Source organism: Neoarius graeffei, chromosome 6, assembly GCF_027579695.1.
Source record: "Neoarius graeffei isolate fNeoGra1 chromosome 6, fNeoGra1.pri, whole genome shotgun sequence".
Taxonomy (NCBI): Eukaryota; Metazoa; Chordata; class Actinopteri; order Siluriformes; family Ariidae; genus Neoarius; species Neoarius graeffei.
In genome coordinates this window covers 93,980,483-94,001,274 of record NC_083574.1, presented here as the reverse complement: position 1 = coordinate 94,001,274, position 20,792 = coordinate 93,980,483, and the positions used below count along the sequence as shown (strand labels likewise).

The window sequence follows — 20,792 nt, the reverse complement described above, 5'->3', positions numbered from 1 at the left end:
TTAAAAAAACTTCAATATTTATTTAGAGCTATAATCAATTCCCATGATGATAAAAGAGCGCATAACATTTACAAACGTACTGTACAGCACAGAAAGCACAGACAGCCAGTAAAGAGTCTTATGAAATCGTGCGTTATCTTGTGGTAGCGAGACTTCATTCCACTTTTGATCATGCGCACACCGCATTGCGAGAATCCTGCCAACCGGGAAGTAACATTTTGTTTGAAACGCGTATTTCCACCTGAGCGACTTTCACTAGCGACTGAAAAGATTCTGAATGGGCACTCCGGCAAAGAAATTCAAAACACAATACAGCGGTAGGTTTCTCCCTGAATGGAAGGACCTTTTCAATGGCATAATCCAACCGGCAGCCTCCAAAAACGACGAATACGCACACTGCACGCTGTGTGTGCGTGACATCAAAGTTGCAGCATCGGGAGTGTATGATGTGAAAGAACATTTCAAATCGAAACTACATCAGCGGAATGCAAGCCAAAGGCAAAATCAGCCACTGATGACAGTATTTGCGCGCTCAAAAACTGATATGCCAACAACTGGAAAAGACAGAAAACACAAGGTAGTGGGCGTTTTAGTTCAAGTTAGGCAGTGCTCTGTTTACCCCACAGTAATGCTGACTGTGAGAGAGTTTTCTCTCAAGTCAGGAAGATGCACACAGAGAGCAGAAAGAACCTGAATGCAGACACACTGACCTGGCCTACTGCAGTGTAAGATCAACACAGCTAGACACTTGCTGTGACATGCAGCCTAGTGAGGTATTGGTGCAGACTGCTAAAAAAGCTGTCATGGAGTACAATTCAGAACATTAGAGTGACACTTTGTGTTTTTGTCGAACATTGGAGCTTTGTATTCATTCTGAAGGTTTATTGTTATTAATATTGAATAAAAAGTAACTGGGATATATCATTGTTAATTATCATTCAAATTTTAGGTAAATTATTTTAATTTGCATCTTATAAGGATTTTATAAGGGAAATAAGGATTTTGGAGGTTGGTTATACAGGTTTGATTGACCAAAGGTTGACATGTATGTGTTAATAAAATACTTTTTTCTATATGTAACATCTGTAATGAAAAGAAATCCCTCTGTAATGCTTGATTTGCTTCAACACACGACTCTACTGCAGTGTAACTGTACTATAACCCTTTATATTATATAGACACCAGTGTTTTACTGGGAAATACGCCACTCGTATTTTTCATCCGAGCTCCATCCGGGACATGGAGAACCAAAACCAAAATATAAATCTCTATATGTCAGTCGTGAGGAACTCAATGAATTAGTTGTTTTGATAAATTTGGGGACTTCTTGTTTGTGAATGTGTCGATATAATAAAAAGAAAATCACACGTTGGCTTGAAGATATGAAGTTTATCTTCTCGTGTTGAAAAGCTCGCATTTTTCTGAGTGACATAATTAACAGTTATTCCACGAAATCAAGTCGTACGTGAGCTGTTGTCTATAATCCATGTACGACGAGATTGAGCGGAATAACTGTTTTATTTGATCCACATTCACTGGATTTTGAGAAACAGAGCATTTTTATTTTTATATTTTTGTAAATTCAATAAATAAAAACTTTATACAAAACGTCCGACAAAATCATTTCCGTTTAGAGTGTAAACAACCCGGCAAAATGACAGGAGCAATTTGTGAAAAATGCGATAATAATAATTCTTGAAAAAAAAGATACGTTCTTACTATCAAATACTTTCATTCCATGTTTTGTTCCTTTTTTTTTGTATTTTTTGTGGTTTTGTTTTTGAGTAGAGTTTTTATTTCGTCCTCGGTTGGTTCAGCAACACACGCTGCCATTTTGTTTTCTCTCCTAGCTGTATATGAGCTGATATCCTAGCAGTAGAGTAGCCAATCAGAGCGCACGATTGCTCATATCCAGTGAACGTGGATAAAATAATTCCCGATATTTCACTCCGATGATGTCACTTCCAGTGTTTTCCCGCTGACTAGACGTGCATTGTCAAAATGGTGAACCGGTTCAAAATTAAAATTCTTTTCATTAAATTGCGTATTTCAAGTCAAGTCAAGTCAAGTTTATCTGTATAGTGCTTTTAACAATAAACGTTGTCGCAAAGCAGCTTTACAGAATTTGAACGACTTAAAACATGAGCTAATTTTATCCCTAATCTATCCCCAATGAGCAAGCCTGTGGCGACGGTGGCAAGGAAAAACTCCCTCAGACGACATGAGGAAGAAACCTCGAGAGGAACCAGACTCAAAAGGGAACCCATCCTCATTTGGGCAACAACAGACAGCATGACTATAACATTAACAGTTTTAACATTAAGTCAGTTTTGTTGATGTTATAAACTCTTCATTAATGGAAACTTGAGTGCAAAACTGTTCATGATAACTGCAGTCCTAAAGTTAGCAAGTCAACTGTAGTCCTCAGCCATAAAAGCATTACTGTAAGAGTCCAGAGCGTCCTCCAGGTGTGACTTTCAACTGTCCTCATGGGGCCGCCCTCCACAGGAGCGATGCGATAAAACTCCAACCAGACACAGGGCACCAGGATGGATCAGGCAGGTCCGAGGGGCAGAAGAGGTCAGCATCTCGATCCCAGGACCGACATGTAACTCAGAGGGACAGACTGAGGGAGAGAGAGAAAACACAGGTTGTTAGGTATGCCCTAAAAATGACACAAGTATTAAATCTGTGTGGTAGGCTCGCAGAGACGATAGTCTTGATATCAGGCATAATACACAACAATGGCATGTTAATATGGTTAAAAAATATCATGACCTGCTCTGGCTGGATGCTTGATTGGGTGATGGGAGCACACTCCTATAGCGTATTTATTTAAACTACCGTTCAAAAGTTTGGGGTCACCCAGACAATTTTGTGTTTTCCATGAAAAGTCACACTTTTATTTCCCACCATAAGTTGTAAAATGAATAGAAAATATAGTCAAGACATTTTTCTGGCCATTTTGAGCATTTAATCGACTCCACGAATGTGATGCTCCAGAGACTCAATCTGCTCAAAGGAAGGTCAGTTTTATAGCTTCTCTAAAGAGCTCAACTGTTTTCAGCTGTGCTAACATGATTGTACAAGGGTTTTCTAATCATCCATTAGCCTTCTGAGGCAATGAGCAAACACATTGTACCATTAGAACACTGGAGTGAGAGTTGCTGGAAATGGGCCTCTATACACCTATGGAGATATTGCACCGAAAACCAGACATTTGCAGCTAGAATAGTCATTTAGCACATTAGCAATGTATAGAGTGGATTTCTGATTAGTTTAAAGTGATCTTCATTGAAAAGAACAGTGCTTTTCTTTCAAAAATAAGGACATTTCAAAGTGACCCCAAACTTTTGAACGGTAGTGTATTTATTTATTGGATATGTCCATATAATATAAAGAACATTACACAGTTACACAAAGACATGAAGTTTGTCTTCTCACGTTGAAAGTTTTCATTTGTTCGCTTTGGTCACTCATTATATATATATATATATATATATATATATATATATATATATATATATATATATATATATATAATGAGTGACCAAAGCGAACAAATGAAAATTTTCAACGTGAGAAGACAAACTTCATGTCTTTTATATATATATATATATATATATATATATATATACATTCACCACTCGAAGATAAACTTCATATCTTTGTGTAACTGTGTGATATCCTCCATAAATCAGTCGTAAGTGAAAGACTATTTTATATATTTTATATGTGTAATGAAAAAGGCTCTCCGTAATGCTTGATTTGCTTCAACACACCACTCTACTCTACCGTATTGTACTATACAGGCTTGTAGTACTCGAGTCTGACTCATGCCCTAATTTTAAGGACTTGTGACTCGACTTGGACTTGAGCACTGATGACTCGGACTCGGACTCAGACTCGTGCATTAGCTGCATTCGGACTCGTAAATTGGAGACGAGGACTCAGATTTTTTCTTTATTTTCTGTAACATACCATAATAATTTGGTATAAGATATTTATATCTATGTTAATTTTTGTACTAATTTCATGCAAGAGTGTCACACCTGTGCGCCTTGGCGCGTGCATCAGATAGACTCTCGGGCGCGCTCCGGACAGTGCACACGTGCCAAGTGGACTCTCGCACACACAGTAAACGACTCGCACCTGCACAGGATTAAGGCACAATCAGCGCGCCGATATAAAAACTGTGAAAACACACTTACTTTGCGAAGTATTGAGTTGCCTTGCTGACATGTTAGCAAGCCTTATTTCCTTGTTTGGTTTCCTGATCCCCGATTTCCTGTTTCTCATCTTTGATTCTGCCGAGTCTATGATAGCCTGTTTGTGCCTCGCTCGACCTATCGCCTGTTTCACCATTTTGCGATTTTGCCTGCCATTCTGGATTGTTCACCGTCTTCACTTGGATTAATAAACACACCTTCTGCACTCACATCCATCTCCCAACCATCTCTGACAGAATACTTCACACTCCCTGATAAAGAGAAGCACATTCACCTGTTCAGGAACAAACTAATGTTAACAGGGAACTGAAGGCAAGTTTTTTATTATCAAAATTCTATTTCTCATTTTATTAAATATCGGAATGCATTTTTGATCGCTATTTTGTCGCTGCTATAGGAAGTTCTGAGTGTTTGAAATATGCTCTGTAATATATCAGTCCATATGTCAAAGCAATGGGCGTAAATGAGATTCGTTGAGACCTGTACGAGACATCGTAGGACGGAAGTAAAACGTACAGCGGAAATCAAAGCGACCAACATCTGCCAAAAAGACGCGCGCACCCTCTTTTGAATGCTGACGTAATCAAGCCGGAAGTTTTGTTTGTTTTGATAGCGATCAGGAAAGTTTGAAAAAAGTCGGCAGTAATCGTCATTTAAACTCGTTTTTGTGCGATATTTCGTTTGGAAAACAGTTTTCAAGATGGCGGCACTGACACCTGGCTGACACGTCACGTTTTGAAGTCTCGCACAAGTCTCGTGAAGATCGCGCGGATAAGCGACGCCTGCCGTGGACCAAACGAACTAAATTCAACATGGCTAAAAACCGAATAGGCCGGTAAGTATAATATTTAACTGCAATTAGTTGCCAATACGAGTCACGATATAACGAAAACGTCATTGAATAACACGTTAATTAAGAAATAAAGCAAGTTTAAAAAATGACTTCAGTTCCTCTTTAATGGCACTGAAACAGACAGCGTCAAATGGTGGAGTTGGAATGTTGTTCTCAGATCGGTAGCAGACTCGACTCGGACTCAACTCGAAATTTTCTTGAATGACTCGGACTTGAACACTGGGGACTCGAGACTCGACTACAACACTGATACTATACGATATAATCCTTTAAATCAGCCATATGATGTCTATAGCTTGTGGAAGACTTTTTAAAATGACATGTTTTCAGACATGTCACATCCGTAAACATTAAAACATATCTTCCAACATGCCATAATCATTCTCTTCATTAATATAGTATAGATTTTTTTTTCATAAATCTCTTTCAAATTATTTCACACCACTGTTCACCACCATGCAGCTGGATGATGTGTCTCATTCGTAGGCACCGAAACTACAAATACTTAATCTCATCTCATTATCTCTAGCCGCTTTATCCTGTTCTACAGGGTCGCAGGCAAGCTGGAGCCTATCCCAGCTGACTACGGGTGAAAGGCGGGGTACACCCTGGACAAGTCGCCAGGTCATCACAGGGCTGACACATAGACACAGACAACCATTCACACTCACATTCACACCTACGCTCAATTTAGAGTCACCAGTTAACCTAACCTGCATGTCTTTGGACTGTGGGGGAAACCGGAGCACCCGGAGGAAACCCACGCGGACAACATGCAAACTCCGCATAGAAAGGCCCTCGCCGGCCATGGGGCTCGAACCCGGACCTTCTTGCTGTGAGGCGACAGCGCTAACCACTACACCACCGTGCTACCCACAAATACTTTTTAAATTATTCTTTTTGGTGTCCATTCAAGCTTCTTTCATAGTAACGAAAACTGGAATGCGGTGTCTTATCCGTAACGCTGATAAAGTGCTGGAGAGTCTGCTGCATTTAAATGAACAGGCTGGGAACAAGCCTCTTCCATCGAGTCCATTCTTGTCTATCACACACACACACACACACACACACACACACACACACACACACACACACACACACACACACACACACACACCTGTCAGACTGAGGAGCCAGCCAAAACAGCCGTGACCCTGTCGACAGTGAGATCATAAACACATTAAGTTTTAAGAGTGTTGGTTAAGTCATCGTTCTTATCGTCACTGCCTTCCACAGCGAGAGCTTCACACCATTCCCAACACGGCGTTTAATTAGGTTGTGTAAGGTTATAGTGTGATTCACTTTTATGGCTTTGGTGATCATTTCTCTCAGTAAAGAGGCTTCAATCAGTAGGGCGTAACCCGATCTGAATTTATAGCTTACGGTATGTGATGGAGTTATTTCAGGTTGAAGTTATTTCCCACTGGATCAGCAAGACCTGAGTTGAAAGTGCATTACTTTAGTCTGGTGTCTGTTATAAAAGGGATATAAAAATGAACCAAGGGAGCTACTACTGAGCTCAAAAGGACTGAGAAGAGATCCATTCTGATTGGACGAACTCCATGCACGTATCAAACACACCATAATTAAAAAAAAAAAAAAACAACTGTCTGATGTCGATATTTAACTCTTTCACAGACAGTGTCTACAGTCGTAGACCGTCAATTCAAGGCTGTATTTAGAAATATAAACAAAACCAAACCACTCCAATGTTATAGGCACAATTATCCTGATCATTTTCATACATACACACAGTGGTGCTTGAAAGTTTGTGAACCCTTGAGAATTTTCTATATTTCTGCATAAATATGACCAAAAACATCATCAGATTTTCACACAAGTCCTAAAAGTAGATAAAGAGAACCCAGTTAAACAAATGAGACAAAAATATTATACTTGGTCATTTATTTATTGAGGAAAATGATCCAATATTACATATCTGTGAGTGGCAAAAGTATGTGAGCCTCTAGGATTAGCAGTTAATGTGAAGGTGAAATTCAAGTCTGGTGTTTTCAATCAATGGGATGACAATCAGGTGTGAGTGGGCACCCTGTTTTATTTAAAGAACAGGGATCTATCAAAGTCTGATCTTCACAACACATGTTTGTGGAAGTGTATCATGGCATGAACAAAGGAGATTTCTGAGGACCTCAGAAAAAGCGTTGTTGATGCTCATCAGGCTGGAAAAAGTTACAAAACCATCTCTAAAGAGTTTGGACTCCACCAATCCACAGTCAGACAGATTGTGTACAAATGGAGGAAATTCAAGACCATTGTTACCCTCCCCAGGAGTGGTCGACCAACAAAGATCACTCCGAGAGCAAGGCGTGTAATAATCGACGAGGTCACAAAGGACTCCAGGGTAACTTCTAAGCAACTGAAGGCCTCGCTCACATTGGCTAATGTTAATGTTCATGAGTCCACCATCAGGAGAACACTGAACAACAATGGTGTGCATGGCAGGGTTGCAAGGAGAAAGCCACTGCTCTCCAAAAACAACATTGCTGCTCATCTGCAGTTTCCTAAAGATCACATGGACAAGCCAGAAGGCTATTGGAAAAATGTCTTGTGGACGGATGAGACCAAAATATAACTTTTTGGTTTAAATGAGAAGCATTATGTTTGGAGCAAGGAAAACACTGCATTCCAGCATAAGAACCTTATCCCATCTGTGAAACATGGTGGTGGTAGTATCATGGTTTGGGCCTGTTTTGCTGCATCTGGGCCAGGACGGCTTGCCATCATTGATGGAACAATGAATTCTGAATTATACCAGCGAAGTCTAAAGGAAAATGTCAGGACATCTGTCCATGAACTGAATCTCAAGAGAAGGTGGATCATGCAGCAAGACAACGACCCTAAGCACACAAGTTGTTCTACCAAAGAATGGTTAAAGAAGAATAAAGTTAATGTTTTGGAATGGCCAAGTCAAAGTCTTGACCTTAATCCAATGGAAATGTTGTGGAAGGACCTGAAGCGAGCAGTTCATGTGAGGAAACCCACCAACATCCCAGAGTTGAAGCTGTTCTGTACGGAGGAACGGGCTAAAATTCCTCCAAGCCGGTGTGCAAGACTGATCAACAGTTACCGCAAATGTTTAGTTGCAGTTATTGCTGCACAAGGGGGTCACACCAGATACTGAAAGCAAAGGCTCACATACTTTTACCACTCACAGATATGTAATATCGGATCATTTTCCTCAATAAATAAATGACCAAGTATAATATTTTTGTCTCATTTGTTTAACTGGGTTCTCTTTATCTACTTTTAGGAATTGTATGAAAATCTGATGATGTTTTAGGTCATATTTATGCAGAAATATAGACAATTCTAAAGGGTTCACAAACTTTCAAGCACCACTGTATATATTTATATGAATATAGAACTGTACAAAAGTCTTAATCACATGTAAAAAAATGCTGTCGACCAAAAACAGCTTAAAAATAACGAAATGAAATTTTTCAATATTAAAAAAAACCCTATAAACAGTAATCAGTAAGCCATAATAAATGAAACAAAGTCCATATTTGGTGTGAGACGACCTTTTGCTTTAAAAAAAATAGTCGTCTGAGGTCCAGTGAGTGCAGTTTTATAAGGAAATGAGCTGTAGGTTTTACTGAGCGTCTTACAGAATCAGCAATAGTTCTTCTGGACACTTTGTCACACTCGCTTCTTGATTCCAGGTGGGTGAAGGGTGAGCCGGGCCTTTAAAGGTCTTTAAACCTCACAGTGTTTGTTGTGAAAGTAGAAAATGTATCGTCTCCTAAAAACGGCATGTTATGTCTTGTGCGTAAGTCTGATAAATGGTTTCTAATTCTGAGCACTGGTATATGTTCTGTCTTAAAGGACGCATGAACGGATGTTCGAATATATCGTCACCTTCTACCCTTGTGACGAGAATAAGCCCGGAAGTGTGAGTCAGACTGAAATGCTTGAAAACTCAAATACAGAAAGAGAAGATGACAGACAACTCAAAGAGAGAGAGAGAGAGAGAGAGAGAGAGAGAACGTGCGATGTGACACGTAGCATTACTAGGTGTATTGGTGGAAGATGCAAACTACAGGAGAGGAACGGAATGACAAAGAGAGAGAGAGGCACAAAAAGCAACGGATGAAAATCCCAAGCTTGAACTTTACACCGTGAACTGACCCTGACCTGAAAAGCCACATCCTCCTTGTGGCAAGAAGCAAAGGTTTCTTGGGTCAAGCAAAGTTCACCTGCAGCTCTGAGGTCCTTATTTGTGCCGCCGCCCTCGTTCCGTGTCTCTCTTCTAGGCTTATGGCGGAGATTTGAAAAGATGGAAAAAGCGGCCTGGAATGTTCATTGGTTGCAGCTGGGTGGCGTTGAAACAATACGGAGACGGACCGAACAGGAAGTACGGGGGATTCAGTCCGGCATGGCCTGGATCTCAAGATTCTCGTGATTGCGCCAGTTTCAAACCGTGACCCGGAATATAACGTTTACGCAGCTATACAAAAAGAGCTCAACTACTGGATTGTATTGTGAATCATTCAAACAAACACGACCACATGTTACACATCATGTCACTTAGCACTCATCACTCTCTCTCTCTCTCTCTCTCTCTCACACACTTTTTTTTTAAAAAACCTTTTCACAGTCACATGTGACCGAACCAGAACAGGATCCGGGGCTGAAAATCCGATTTCATTTTCCAGGAAACATCTAATCAATGACTCATCACATCAGGCTTCTGTTTCGCAGTTCAGTCGTGATCGATGGCCTTGCTTGTGAGGATGACTTCACAATCTTTACCCCTCCCCCTCACACACACATACACAAATACAAGCACGCACTCTTGCTTGGCCCAGCCGTTCCGTCCCCCAGGGCTCCTAAATGAGAGCGGCTGTGTGCCAGCGATTATTCCACAAGGGCAGTGAGGCAGACAAACAGCCTGCTCCCAGATCCCGAGTTGCTTGGGCGTTCGGGGCCAGAAAAAGAGACTGAATATTGGAACAGGAAAAGAATAAAAGAGTGCGAACGAGAGAAAAATTGGGCAAACTTTTACGTAAAAGCCGCATTTTTGAGTCGACGTCAAATCGTGGAGGAAATCTTCCAGGAAGCTGGTTAAAAAAAAAAAGTATCCTTGTGTGAGGAGACAGTTTGTGTGTTCGGATCGTGTAAAGAAACGAGAGAAAGAAAGGAACGAAAAAAGGAAGAAAAGGAGGGATGTCAGGCATACCACAGAGAGAACAGGGGAGAAGATGAAGTCTCCTGGGCTCACAGGGTGGGGTGTGTGTTCCCCCTGCTGCAGCATTCTCTCTCTCTCCTACCTCTGGGATTAATTAACCACGGAGATCAGGAACGCAGAAGCCCACTGACTGAGCGGAGAGAGAAAGTAAAAAGAGATCAAGAGCACAAAAGAGAAAGACAGAACGACAGACCAAACAGGGTTCCGTCTCTCCTTCTCTCCCAAACGCCCTTCCATGAGTGTGTTCATGTAGTTCTCGCAGTAAAAGTCAGAGATGGAGCGAGGGAAGCGGATCAGACGGACAGGCTTGGATCAGATCACGTTTCACAGCTCCATTAGAGGCTGCTCGGGTCGCACGCTTGCTACTGTTCAGCCTCAGAGTCTGCTTACGCAAACTGACAACACACACACACGTACACACACAGGCACGCGTGATGCTAACGAAGGCCGTTTTCAGAGAAACAGGAAGATCATAAACATTCCAAATCTCTAGCAGACGGACGATGGGGGAAGTGTAGGAACATGTCTGAAGTGGAGTGAGCTGCCTCGGGTCACGTCATGGAGAAAAAATACTGCTGTTCAATGCACACACACACACCTTCCTTGTTGAATCCTTTCCCTTTATAACTTCCTCCAACCTCTTGTATCAGCTAAACAGCCTCGAGATCCTCTCATTATTCCCAGTATTCCATATACTCTGTATATCCTCAAACAATTACAATATTGTGGAAAAAGTTCACGGTAAACGTTCATGTATTCTCTATTCAGTACACATAAAGTGTGGTGGCACGGTGGTGTAGTGGTTAGCGCTGTCGCCTCACAGCAAGAAGGTCCGGGTTCGAGCCCCGTGGCTGGCGAGGGCCTTTCTGTGTGGAGTTTGCATGTTGTCCGCATGGGTTTCCTCCGGGTGCTCCGGTTTCCCCCACAGTCCAAAGACATGCAGGTTAGGTTAACTGGTGACTCTAAATTGAGCGTAGGTGTGAATGTGAGTGTGAATGGTTGTCTGTGTCTATGTGTCAGCCCTGTGATGACCTGGCGACTTGTCCAGGGTGTACCCCGCCTTTCACCCGTAGTCAGCTGGGATAGGCTCAAGCTTGCCTGCGACCCTGTAGAACAGGATAAAGCGGCTAGAGATAATGAGATGAGATGACACATAAAGTGAAATATTTCAAGCTTTTTTTTGGTTGGTTTTCATTTTGATGATTAGAAATTATAGCTCGTGAAAATCAGAAATCCAGTTTCTCAAATTATTTGAATATTTCCTAAGCGCAATCAAGAAAGGATTTACAGAACAGAATTACTATCTATACAGGACACTTTTTCCATGGAATGAAAACGTGTGTTCTATTCCCTTCGAGCACGTTTCGTTCATTTGGTTCGATGGCATGCAATATTGTTAGCATATCGCTTATCCTGTGTGTATTACGCCACTCTATCCAATGGATGGAGAATGAGCGTTGAATATGGTTTACGATATTCAACATGACGTCACACGTCGGAGACGTAAAACTTCCGCGCTAGTGAGCGAGCGACTGAGACAATTTGTAAACAAACATGGCTGCCAGGTTTGCTTCGTTAAATACGGAAGATGTTGAGAGAATTTTGAAAAGATAAAGACGCGTTGAATATTATTTAAAGGTCCAACTTCTGAAAAGTATGGGTCGGGGGTTTCTCATCTTCCTCTTGACAATAGCCCTTAGATTATCTGTGAGGTTGAGGTAAGGCGAGTTGGCTGGTCAATCAAGCACAGTAATATCATGGTCAGGAAACCATTTGGTAGTCGTTTTGGCACTGTGGGAACGTGCTAAGTCCTGCTGGAAAAGGAAATCAGCATCTCCATAAAGCTCGTCAGCAGTTGGAAGCATGAAGTGCTCTAAAATGTCCTTTTTATCTGAAAATGATTACTTTTTTGTCAAGTATGTTTTATTAGAAGTAGATTGCATAATGTAGGACAGGAAAACAGTCTACATTTTCATTATGAAGAAAAAAAGAGAGAAAAAATACAATAAATTGAACGTGGCCTCAACCAGAAGTCCAATCTGATCTGATCTGATGTGAACATGACCTCGAAATGTTTACATTTAAAGATAGTCAAGTTCATCTTCCTTTTTTTTTAAATTATGAATTGTATTGTTGTAGGATTTTTTTGGACTTAATTATATTTTTATGACAAAATGAATGAAGGAATTGTATTAATTAATATATCAGCTTCCATTATATATATATATATATATATATATATATATATATATATATATGAAATAAAAATGAAGTAGTATAACAGAGCTGTGTGTTTTTTCATCAGTAATATTAAATATATTTTACAAAAGATGAGTATAAATTACTGTACGTCTCCTGAAATGTGTTTTACTCTGACAGTCATGTTTACGACATTGTTCTTTATTTTGATACTTTACACTGATACTCACACTGTCTAATATCAACAGCATGACACCTTGACTTACAGTACCGTACGTACACGTGTACAGGAAGTGCACTCCTCTTTATTTAATTATCACTAATTAACAAACTATTAAAAAACAAAAAACTTAAACAAGATCAACTGTGAGCTACTGCTCACTTACATATCCCCTTATATCAGAAAGCAAGCAATCGAAGGAATAGGACACTTATGTTGACTTCAACAAATAATAAACCCTGAAACAAGGAAGCAAAGAGCCGTGTTCTCGGCAGGGATTTCAAACAGCATCCTGGTAAACGGTCATTTTGAAGTAGCATTTTGCTTCTTGAAATAGCGTCAAAATCCACCCTATATGTTTCATAAATACATGGTCGGTAAACAGGAAGTTGATGTGCGACAGACCTGAAAACGGTCTACATGGTATAGAACCCCAAGCTGAAGTTCAGTACCAAGTATCAAGCAGTTGTGATTTGTAGCTGCTGAAAAAAGTGTTATGAAAATTTTGTAAATCCATGCTATATGCTTCGTAAATACATTCAGTGGGTAAACAGGAAGTCGATGTGCGACAGACCTGAAAATGGTCTACACGGTACAGAACCCCAAGCTGAAGCTCGGTACCAAATATCAAGCAGTTGTGATTTGTAGATGCTGAGAAAAATTTTATGAAAATTTTGTAAATCCACGCTATGTGTTTCATAAATAGATTGTCGGTAAACATGAAGTCGATGTGCGACAGACATGAAAATGGTACACACGGTATAGAACCCCAAGCTGAAGCTCGGTACTAAAAATCAAGCAGTTGTGATTTGTAGTTGCTGAGAAAAGTGTTAGGAAAATTTTGGAAATGCACGCTATAGGTTTCGTAAATACATTGTCGGTAAACAGGAAGTCAATGTGCGACAGACCTGAAAACGGTCTACACGGTACAGAACCCCAAGCTGAAGTTTGGTACCAAATATCAAGTGGCTATGATTTGTAATTGCTGAGAAAAAAGGTGTTTCAGACAGACGGGACGGAGGTAAACCAGTATCCTCCCTGAGCGAGGGTATAAAAAAGACATTACATCCGTAATAACCTTTAACTTTCTAGTGAAGAATGGACTGAGGTGATCTTCAGTAATAAAGCTAGTAGAAGTCCACACATTTCGAAGCTTCAGTAAACTCCGTGTATTGGATCTAGCGCTGTCGAAGGAACAGAGCGAAGGAATAATTAATACATGAGAAACCAACCGCATCTTCACTTTCAATCTTTATTTGTTACGTTAACTAACATAAATAATTTTTATGAACAAAAGGCACACAGTTCAAATATAAACAAGGAAAGCGTATGTACAACGAATTAAGTATGGAAGGAAAATGGATGGTGGGGAGGTGGAGTGGGTGGGGCAGGGGGAGGAGTCTTTACAAAACAAAACAATAGTCAATGCTTCGATGATGTCGGCATCAAGTCTGTTTAAAAAAAAAAAAAGCCCGACAGCCTCCACTTGTGCGTCGTAGAACCGAAAGCGGGATCGGACTCGTCCTCGGACACATGCCGGTGCAGAACGGAAGCCTGGAAGAAGTCAGTTCCTCAAACATGCACGCACACGCTGCCGGATTAACGGTCCGTACCGTCTGTGACGTCCACATCCGCATTCACGTTCGCTGCAAACCCGAATCGCGTCGTGAACGTTGACTCAGATGGCGACGGTGTTGGCCACCTCTTCGTACTGGATAATGAAATACGGATAGCTCTGGTCGTCGTTGAAGATGACGAAGATTTGCGGGTCGACGCAGTTGTCCACGCACGAGTCGAAGAGGTCTCCGGTGGGCTGGTGAGAACACAGTGGGGGCGGCCGCCGCATGCCCGGGTTTCCCACCGTGAACTTTCCTGTCAGCACTTTGGCGAGGAACATGTAGTGGAGGCCGCGCGGCGAGCGGCGCGCAAAGCTGTGCGAATACGCCGCCCGACGTGCGAAGTAGCTCCCCTGGCCGAACATGGTGGCGTGCTTTCCGCACACGCGCGGGTCGAAGTTGTGCTTGCAGATGCCCTCGACTACGTCCTGCGAGGTGCCGTGGAACAGGTGGCGCTCGTTCAGCAGGCGCTCCGTCTCCGACATGCGCCGCGACATGTACTCCTTCTTCCTGTGACCCGAGAGAGAGAGAGAGGACTGATTAACCACACAACGTTCCACAGAACTGGGACATTATGCAAATAATTACAGCCTGAAGACAATCCACAAACACATCTCCAGGACAACACATTACACACTTCGGAGTTTCTCAATAACAACACAAGCTGCGATTTTGTTCTTAATAATAATAATACATTCCGGTGATGGAACGACTGTTTATATCTGCTCGAACGTACGTAAGAACCTGCTTCTGGAATCTTCCGCATTACTACAAATGTTTTCTATTCGCTCACGCCGCTGAGCTTCACGAACTCCCAGGTCAAAGTTCACCGAGGTGCACACAAAGCCAAACGTCTTTCAGGTCTCACGTCCTTTCCTGAGTCAAAACTCGTCCTGAAAATGTGACGCTGTTTATAAACACCTCGCCGGGATCGATACGGGAGTGTTTAGAGGTTTCCTGGGGTAAAAGCTTCACAAAATGGCAACGTCATCATCACCACGAGATGTTTTCGGTCTTCCTGCTCACGCTGAGCTCAAACTCTGCACACCACAGCCGTTAATTTCACGGAGCTTCACCCGAGAACAGGGCGGAGAATTCATTAATAGACCACAAGGCTCAGATCAGAGATTACTCCATATCCCTAAAAATAAGAAGCACTCACGAAAGCACTCACACCCGAGGAAACTCCACCAGTAAGAGGGTTTTATTGCGCCTCTATGGGGCTCTATTGTTGCTTATGGAGTGTGTGTTGTGTGTGTGTGTGTGTGGTTACGCCAAGCATGCTGCCATGATGGTGCCTGACCTCCAGCGACCCTGCAGCTACACACCAGTCCCAGTTAGTCACAGCACAACAGAGCAGTCTTTCTCTCTCTCTCTCTCTCTCTCTCTCTCACACACACACACACACACAACATATTACATCTCTCTCTATTTCTGGCCCCTTCAACTCTGTTCACCAGTGAAATCAGTGATGGACATGAAAGAGGAACAAAGTGGGGAAAAAGGAGAGAAAAGAGAGAACGAATTCCCTTCATCAGCAGCACTCACTTGCTGTACCGAAAAACGGTGATAAACAGATGGGGGGGGGAAAGGAGTAAAAGAGAGAAAATAGAGACAGAAAGGGAGGAAATAGAAAAATTCCAACATGCAAGGTTGCTGTAGAAAAAAAAAACCCAAAGAGAGAGAAAAGGCAAGAAGAAAGAAACAAAAAGAGGAAAAAGAGACTAAAACAAAGATACAAAAGGAGGAAAAGAGAACAAAGACAGAAAGAAGTTTGAATAGAAAAAGAGAAAGAAACAAAACAGAGGATGAACACGGGGGAAAAGCAAGAAAAGATGAAAATATACAACAAAAATTAAGAAAAGAGAAAAAAGAAATAAAGAGACAAAGCGGAGAAAAGAGAGAAGAAAGACAAACACAGAACAAGAAAGAAAGTGATGTCGAGATGATTTTACATACAAAAAAGAGTAAAAAGAGATTTAAAAAGATACAAAGGGAGAAAAAGAGAGAAAACCAACCAAAAAAAAAGAATGAGCATGATAAAAGAGGAATATATCCAAGAAAAGGGAAGAAAAAAGAGCCAAAAAGAGAAAAGTGGAAAAAAGTGAAAAAGGGATAAAAAAACAGAAAAAAAAACTGAACAAGAAAGAGAAAACAGAGAAAAAAGACAAACATAGAAGAGGAGTGAAAAACAAAAAAATAGAAAAAGAAAGTGGTGTCAAGACGATTTTATTGACGTTTTGTAAAAAAAAAAAAAAAGAGAGAAAAACAAGAACAAAAAAAAAACACGAAAATGATAAAAGTGAGAAAAGAAGAAAACATACAGAAAAAAATTAAGAAAATAAAATAAATAAAAAGAGCCAAAAAGAGAAAAGGGGAGAAAAGTGAGAAAGGGATGAAAAACAGAAAAAAAAATTAAAAATACTGAAGAGAAAAGAGAGAAAATATGGATTAAAAGATAGAAAAGGGGTGAAAAACCAAAAATAGAAAAAGAAAGAAAGTGGTGTCGAGATGATTTTATTGATGTTTAGTACAAAAAACTCCGTCAGTGTGGAGCAGGAACTTTCAAAAGGTTCCTAGAACCATCATGTCTTTGATGGAAAGGCCCCTAAAGTTCCTGTGATCCTGCAGTGAAAAAGTACCTACAGAGTTACAGGCTTGTCTAAACAAACAAACAAACACACACACACACACACACACACACACACACACACACACACCACCATCATCATCAAACCCACAAGGACTACGCACATGCACACACAACCTCAGCAGACGTCATGCATCGAAACATGCAGCATGATCTCACTCACACACACACACACACACACACACACACACACACACACACACACACGTTCCAACACCAGCCCACCTCTCTGACACCTCTCCCCCTAGACCTGTGTTTCCATGGCGATGGCATATTAAAGAACAACAACAGCTTGGAACCTGGGACCCCAACATCAAGTTCCTCCCACACACACACCAGTATGACTCCTAGCACCTCTTCCTCCCCCTCAAACTTCCTCTGAGCTTGTTCCACATTTCACATGCGCTTCTGAACTTCATCTCACATGCTTGCTCATACACACACACACACCTGTTTCCGTCCTACAAATACAACGCGAGGGCCGTTACCGTGGTTTATACCAGAGCACAAAACCAACATCAGCGTCAGCTCACAACAGCACAGGAAACAGCGGAGATTAAAGATGCTAGGTGAAACCGCTAGCTCTGCGAGCGCCTTCTTTACACATGCGAAGCTAACGCTAGTCATTCCGGGATGCACTGTTGTCTTTCCAGCGTTGGAGTTTGACACGAGGCGAAAATTCAACCACTGAAAAGTGAAAGCTAACGCTGCAGATTAGCATAAAGACACAGGTTTACCTATTAGCATCATCATTATTATTATTATTATTATTAGCAACAATAGAGTCCTTCAACATTACCTTTTATATTTCTCCCAAAGAAACGGATTCTGGACGCGGAGGATCTTCAGGATGCGGAATTTGGTCTCGGAGACTGTTTTGTGGAAGAGGTTGTAGACGGTGCGGTAGCTGCGGTCCTCGCGCGACACTGGCACCTGGATAAAGTCCTGTTCAGGGTTCATAGAAACCCATGTCTCGGGGAAAATCCGAGGTCCCGACAAGGACGTGGGTGAGAGGGGCTGCGGCGTGACGACTTCTAGAGCACAGAGACCTCCAAGAGTCCTGAAAAAAAAAAAAAAATCAACAAATACGCGTTAGCTCTTTAGTTCAATTCAATTCATGAGCTTTCATTTTCTGTATTTCTAAACTTCACACTGTAACTTTTTTACTTGGGGAAAAAACCTTTAATATTACCTACAAACGTTGTAAAATTTACAACATGCTTCCGAATATCTTTCCTTCGTATCTTTGCTCATCCTGCCATCTCAAATAACTAGCCAGCTAGCGAAACGCTAGCACAGTATCCAACATTTCTCACATGTACATACATGAGATAGAGTCCAGTATTATCATTAATTAAGACTGAAAAAAATAGCAATTTATTCACCAGGACGCAAAAAAAAAAAAAAAAAAAAATACCAAGCAGCCGGTATTTTATTTTTGTTTTTCACTAATATTAGCCATGTTAGCTTGCTGGCTAATTATGTTTCTGAACTTCTGAAATAGGGCACCTTTATCCCAGATGCACATAAGTGAGATTTCATTTTCTCAGTGATTTATTCATTAAAATATAATGTTAACAAAACATCCATGACTTTTTTTTAATCACTAATATTAGCCATGTTAGCTAGCTGAGTAGTTATCTGCTCAAAAAACTAGCTTACATTTCTCACAGATAGACATGACTGGAATTCAGCATTAGCATATGTATAATACTGATAAATTAGCCATTTTTATTCACAAATAACAAACCTGACAAAATATAATGTAACCAAGACACCCCTGATTTTATTTAGCACTGTTATTAGCCATGTTAGCTAATCAGCTAGTTAACTGCTAGCTCACATTTGTCACAGATACACATAAATAGGATTTGATTTAACAGCAGCCAAACGTTTCAAAATGTAACGTAGCTTATAGAGTTTATGACTAATATTAGCCATGTTAGCTAGCTAGCTAGGTATCTGTTCGTAAATTAACTGACGTTTATGACAGATATCACTTTTAGCGAATAATACAGCAACAACAAAACCCCCACTTTATTTCAATTTATTTCTCAGTGATTTGTTTCAGCAGCCTGTCAAAAACACATATTAACATAACAACCATGAATTTAGCTTAGCTATGTTAGCTAGCTGGCTAGTTGTTTGCTAATAAACTAGCTTACACTTATCACAGATATCAGTTTTAGCAAATAAAACAACTAAAAAACCCACTTTATTTACAATTTATTTCTTTGTGATTTATTTCAGCAGCCTGTGAAAATCAAACATCACCAAAACAATCATGATTTTAGCTTAGCTATGTTAGCTAGCCGGCTAGTTATCTGCTAATAAACTAGCTCACGTTTATCAGGTATCAGTTTTAATGAATTAAAAAAACAAAACAAAAAAACCCCACTTTCTTTCCAATTTATTTCTCAGTGATTTATTTCTGATTTGATTTTTGAAATGCTAAAATTTATTTCAGATTTTAGCACATCAACCATGATTTTAGCTTAGTCATGTTAGCTAGCTAGCTAGTTATCTGCTAATAAACTAGCTCACATTTATCAGGTATCAGTTTTAATGAATAATAATAAAAAAAAGCCAAAAACTTTCTTTCCAATTTATTTCTTTGTGATTTATTTCAGCAGCCTGTCAAAATCAAACATTAGCAAAACAACCATGATTTTAGCTTAGTCATGTTAGCTAGCTGGCTAGTTATCTGCTAATAAACTAGCTCACATTTATCAGGTATCAGTTTTAATGAATTAAAACAAACAAACAAACCACTTTCCAATTTATTTCTCAGTGATTTATTTCTGATTTGATTTTTGAAATGCTAAAATTTATTTCAGATTTTAGCACATCAACCATGATTTTAGCTTAGTCATGTTAGCTAGCTAGCTAGTTATCGGCTAATAAACTAGCTCACATTTATCAGGTATCAGTTTTAATGAATTAAAACAAACAAACCCACTTTCCAATTTATTTCTCAGTGATTTATTTCTGATTTGATTTTTGAAATGCTAAAATTTATTTCAGATTTTAGCACATCAACCATGATTTTAGCTTAGTCATGTTAGCTAGCTAGCTAGTTATCGGCTAATAAACTAGCTCACATTTATCAGGTATCAGTTTTAATGAATTAAAACAAACAAACCCACTTTCCAATTTATTTCTCAGTGATTTATTTCTGATTTGATTTTTGATATGCTAAAATTTATTTCAGATTTTAGCACATCAACCATGATTTTAGCTTAGTCATGTTAGCTAGCTAGCTAGTTATCTGCTAATAAACTAGCTCACATTTATCAGATATCAGTTTTAATGAATTAAAAAAAAAAAACTTTCTTTCCAATTTATTTCTCAGTGATTTCTTTCAGCAGCCTGTCAAAATCAAACATTAGCAAAACAACCATGATTTTAGCTTAGTCGTGTTAGCTACCTGGCTAGTTATCTGCCTGTAAACTAGCATCTACAGTATATGTCACAGATTGACATGTGAATGAATTCATTATTAATAAATAATACTCAAAAATAATGAGCAATTAATTTACCAAAAGGAAAACTAAAAAAAAAAACAAAAACAAAAACTGAGGTTACCAAAACAACCATGATTTTATTCTTAACACTAGCCATGCTAGCTAGCCTGCTAGCAAACTGCTAGCAACCTAGCTCACATTTCTCACACACAGACATGACTGGGATTTCAGAATTAACTAAATATTTAAAAAATAAATAAAAATAGCAAGTAAACTACTGATGATATACAACATGACCATCACAACCATTTGTGAATGTGTTTAGCGCTACTATTAGCCATGTTAGCTAATT

At 40.0% G+C, this 20,792-nt stretch overlaps 1 protein-coding gene across 2 annotated transcripts in view; it reads right to left on the bottom strand.

Annotated features, from left to right (window-relative positions):
- Positions 1–13,948: 13,948 nt before the first annotated feature.
- The window catches only part of tiparp (TCDD-inducible poly(ADP-ribose) polymerase), a 75,578-nt gene continuing 68,734 nt past the window's right edge, over positions 13,949–20,792 (bottom strand). For both annotated transcript variants that reach the window (XM_060924182.1, XM_060924183.1), the window contains exons 5-6: positions 17,776–18,036; positions 13,949–14,836 (exon numbers count right to left, since the gene is read on the bottom strand). In XM_060924182.1, coding sequence (XP_060780165.1) covers positions 14,389–14,836; positions 17,776–18,036 — 709 coding nt within the window. In that variant the 3' untranslated portion in view covers positions 13,949–14,388. The remainder of the gene's footprint in view (positions 14,837–17,775; positions 18,037–20,792) is intronic.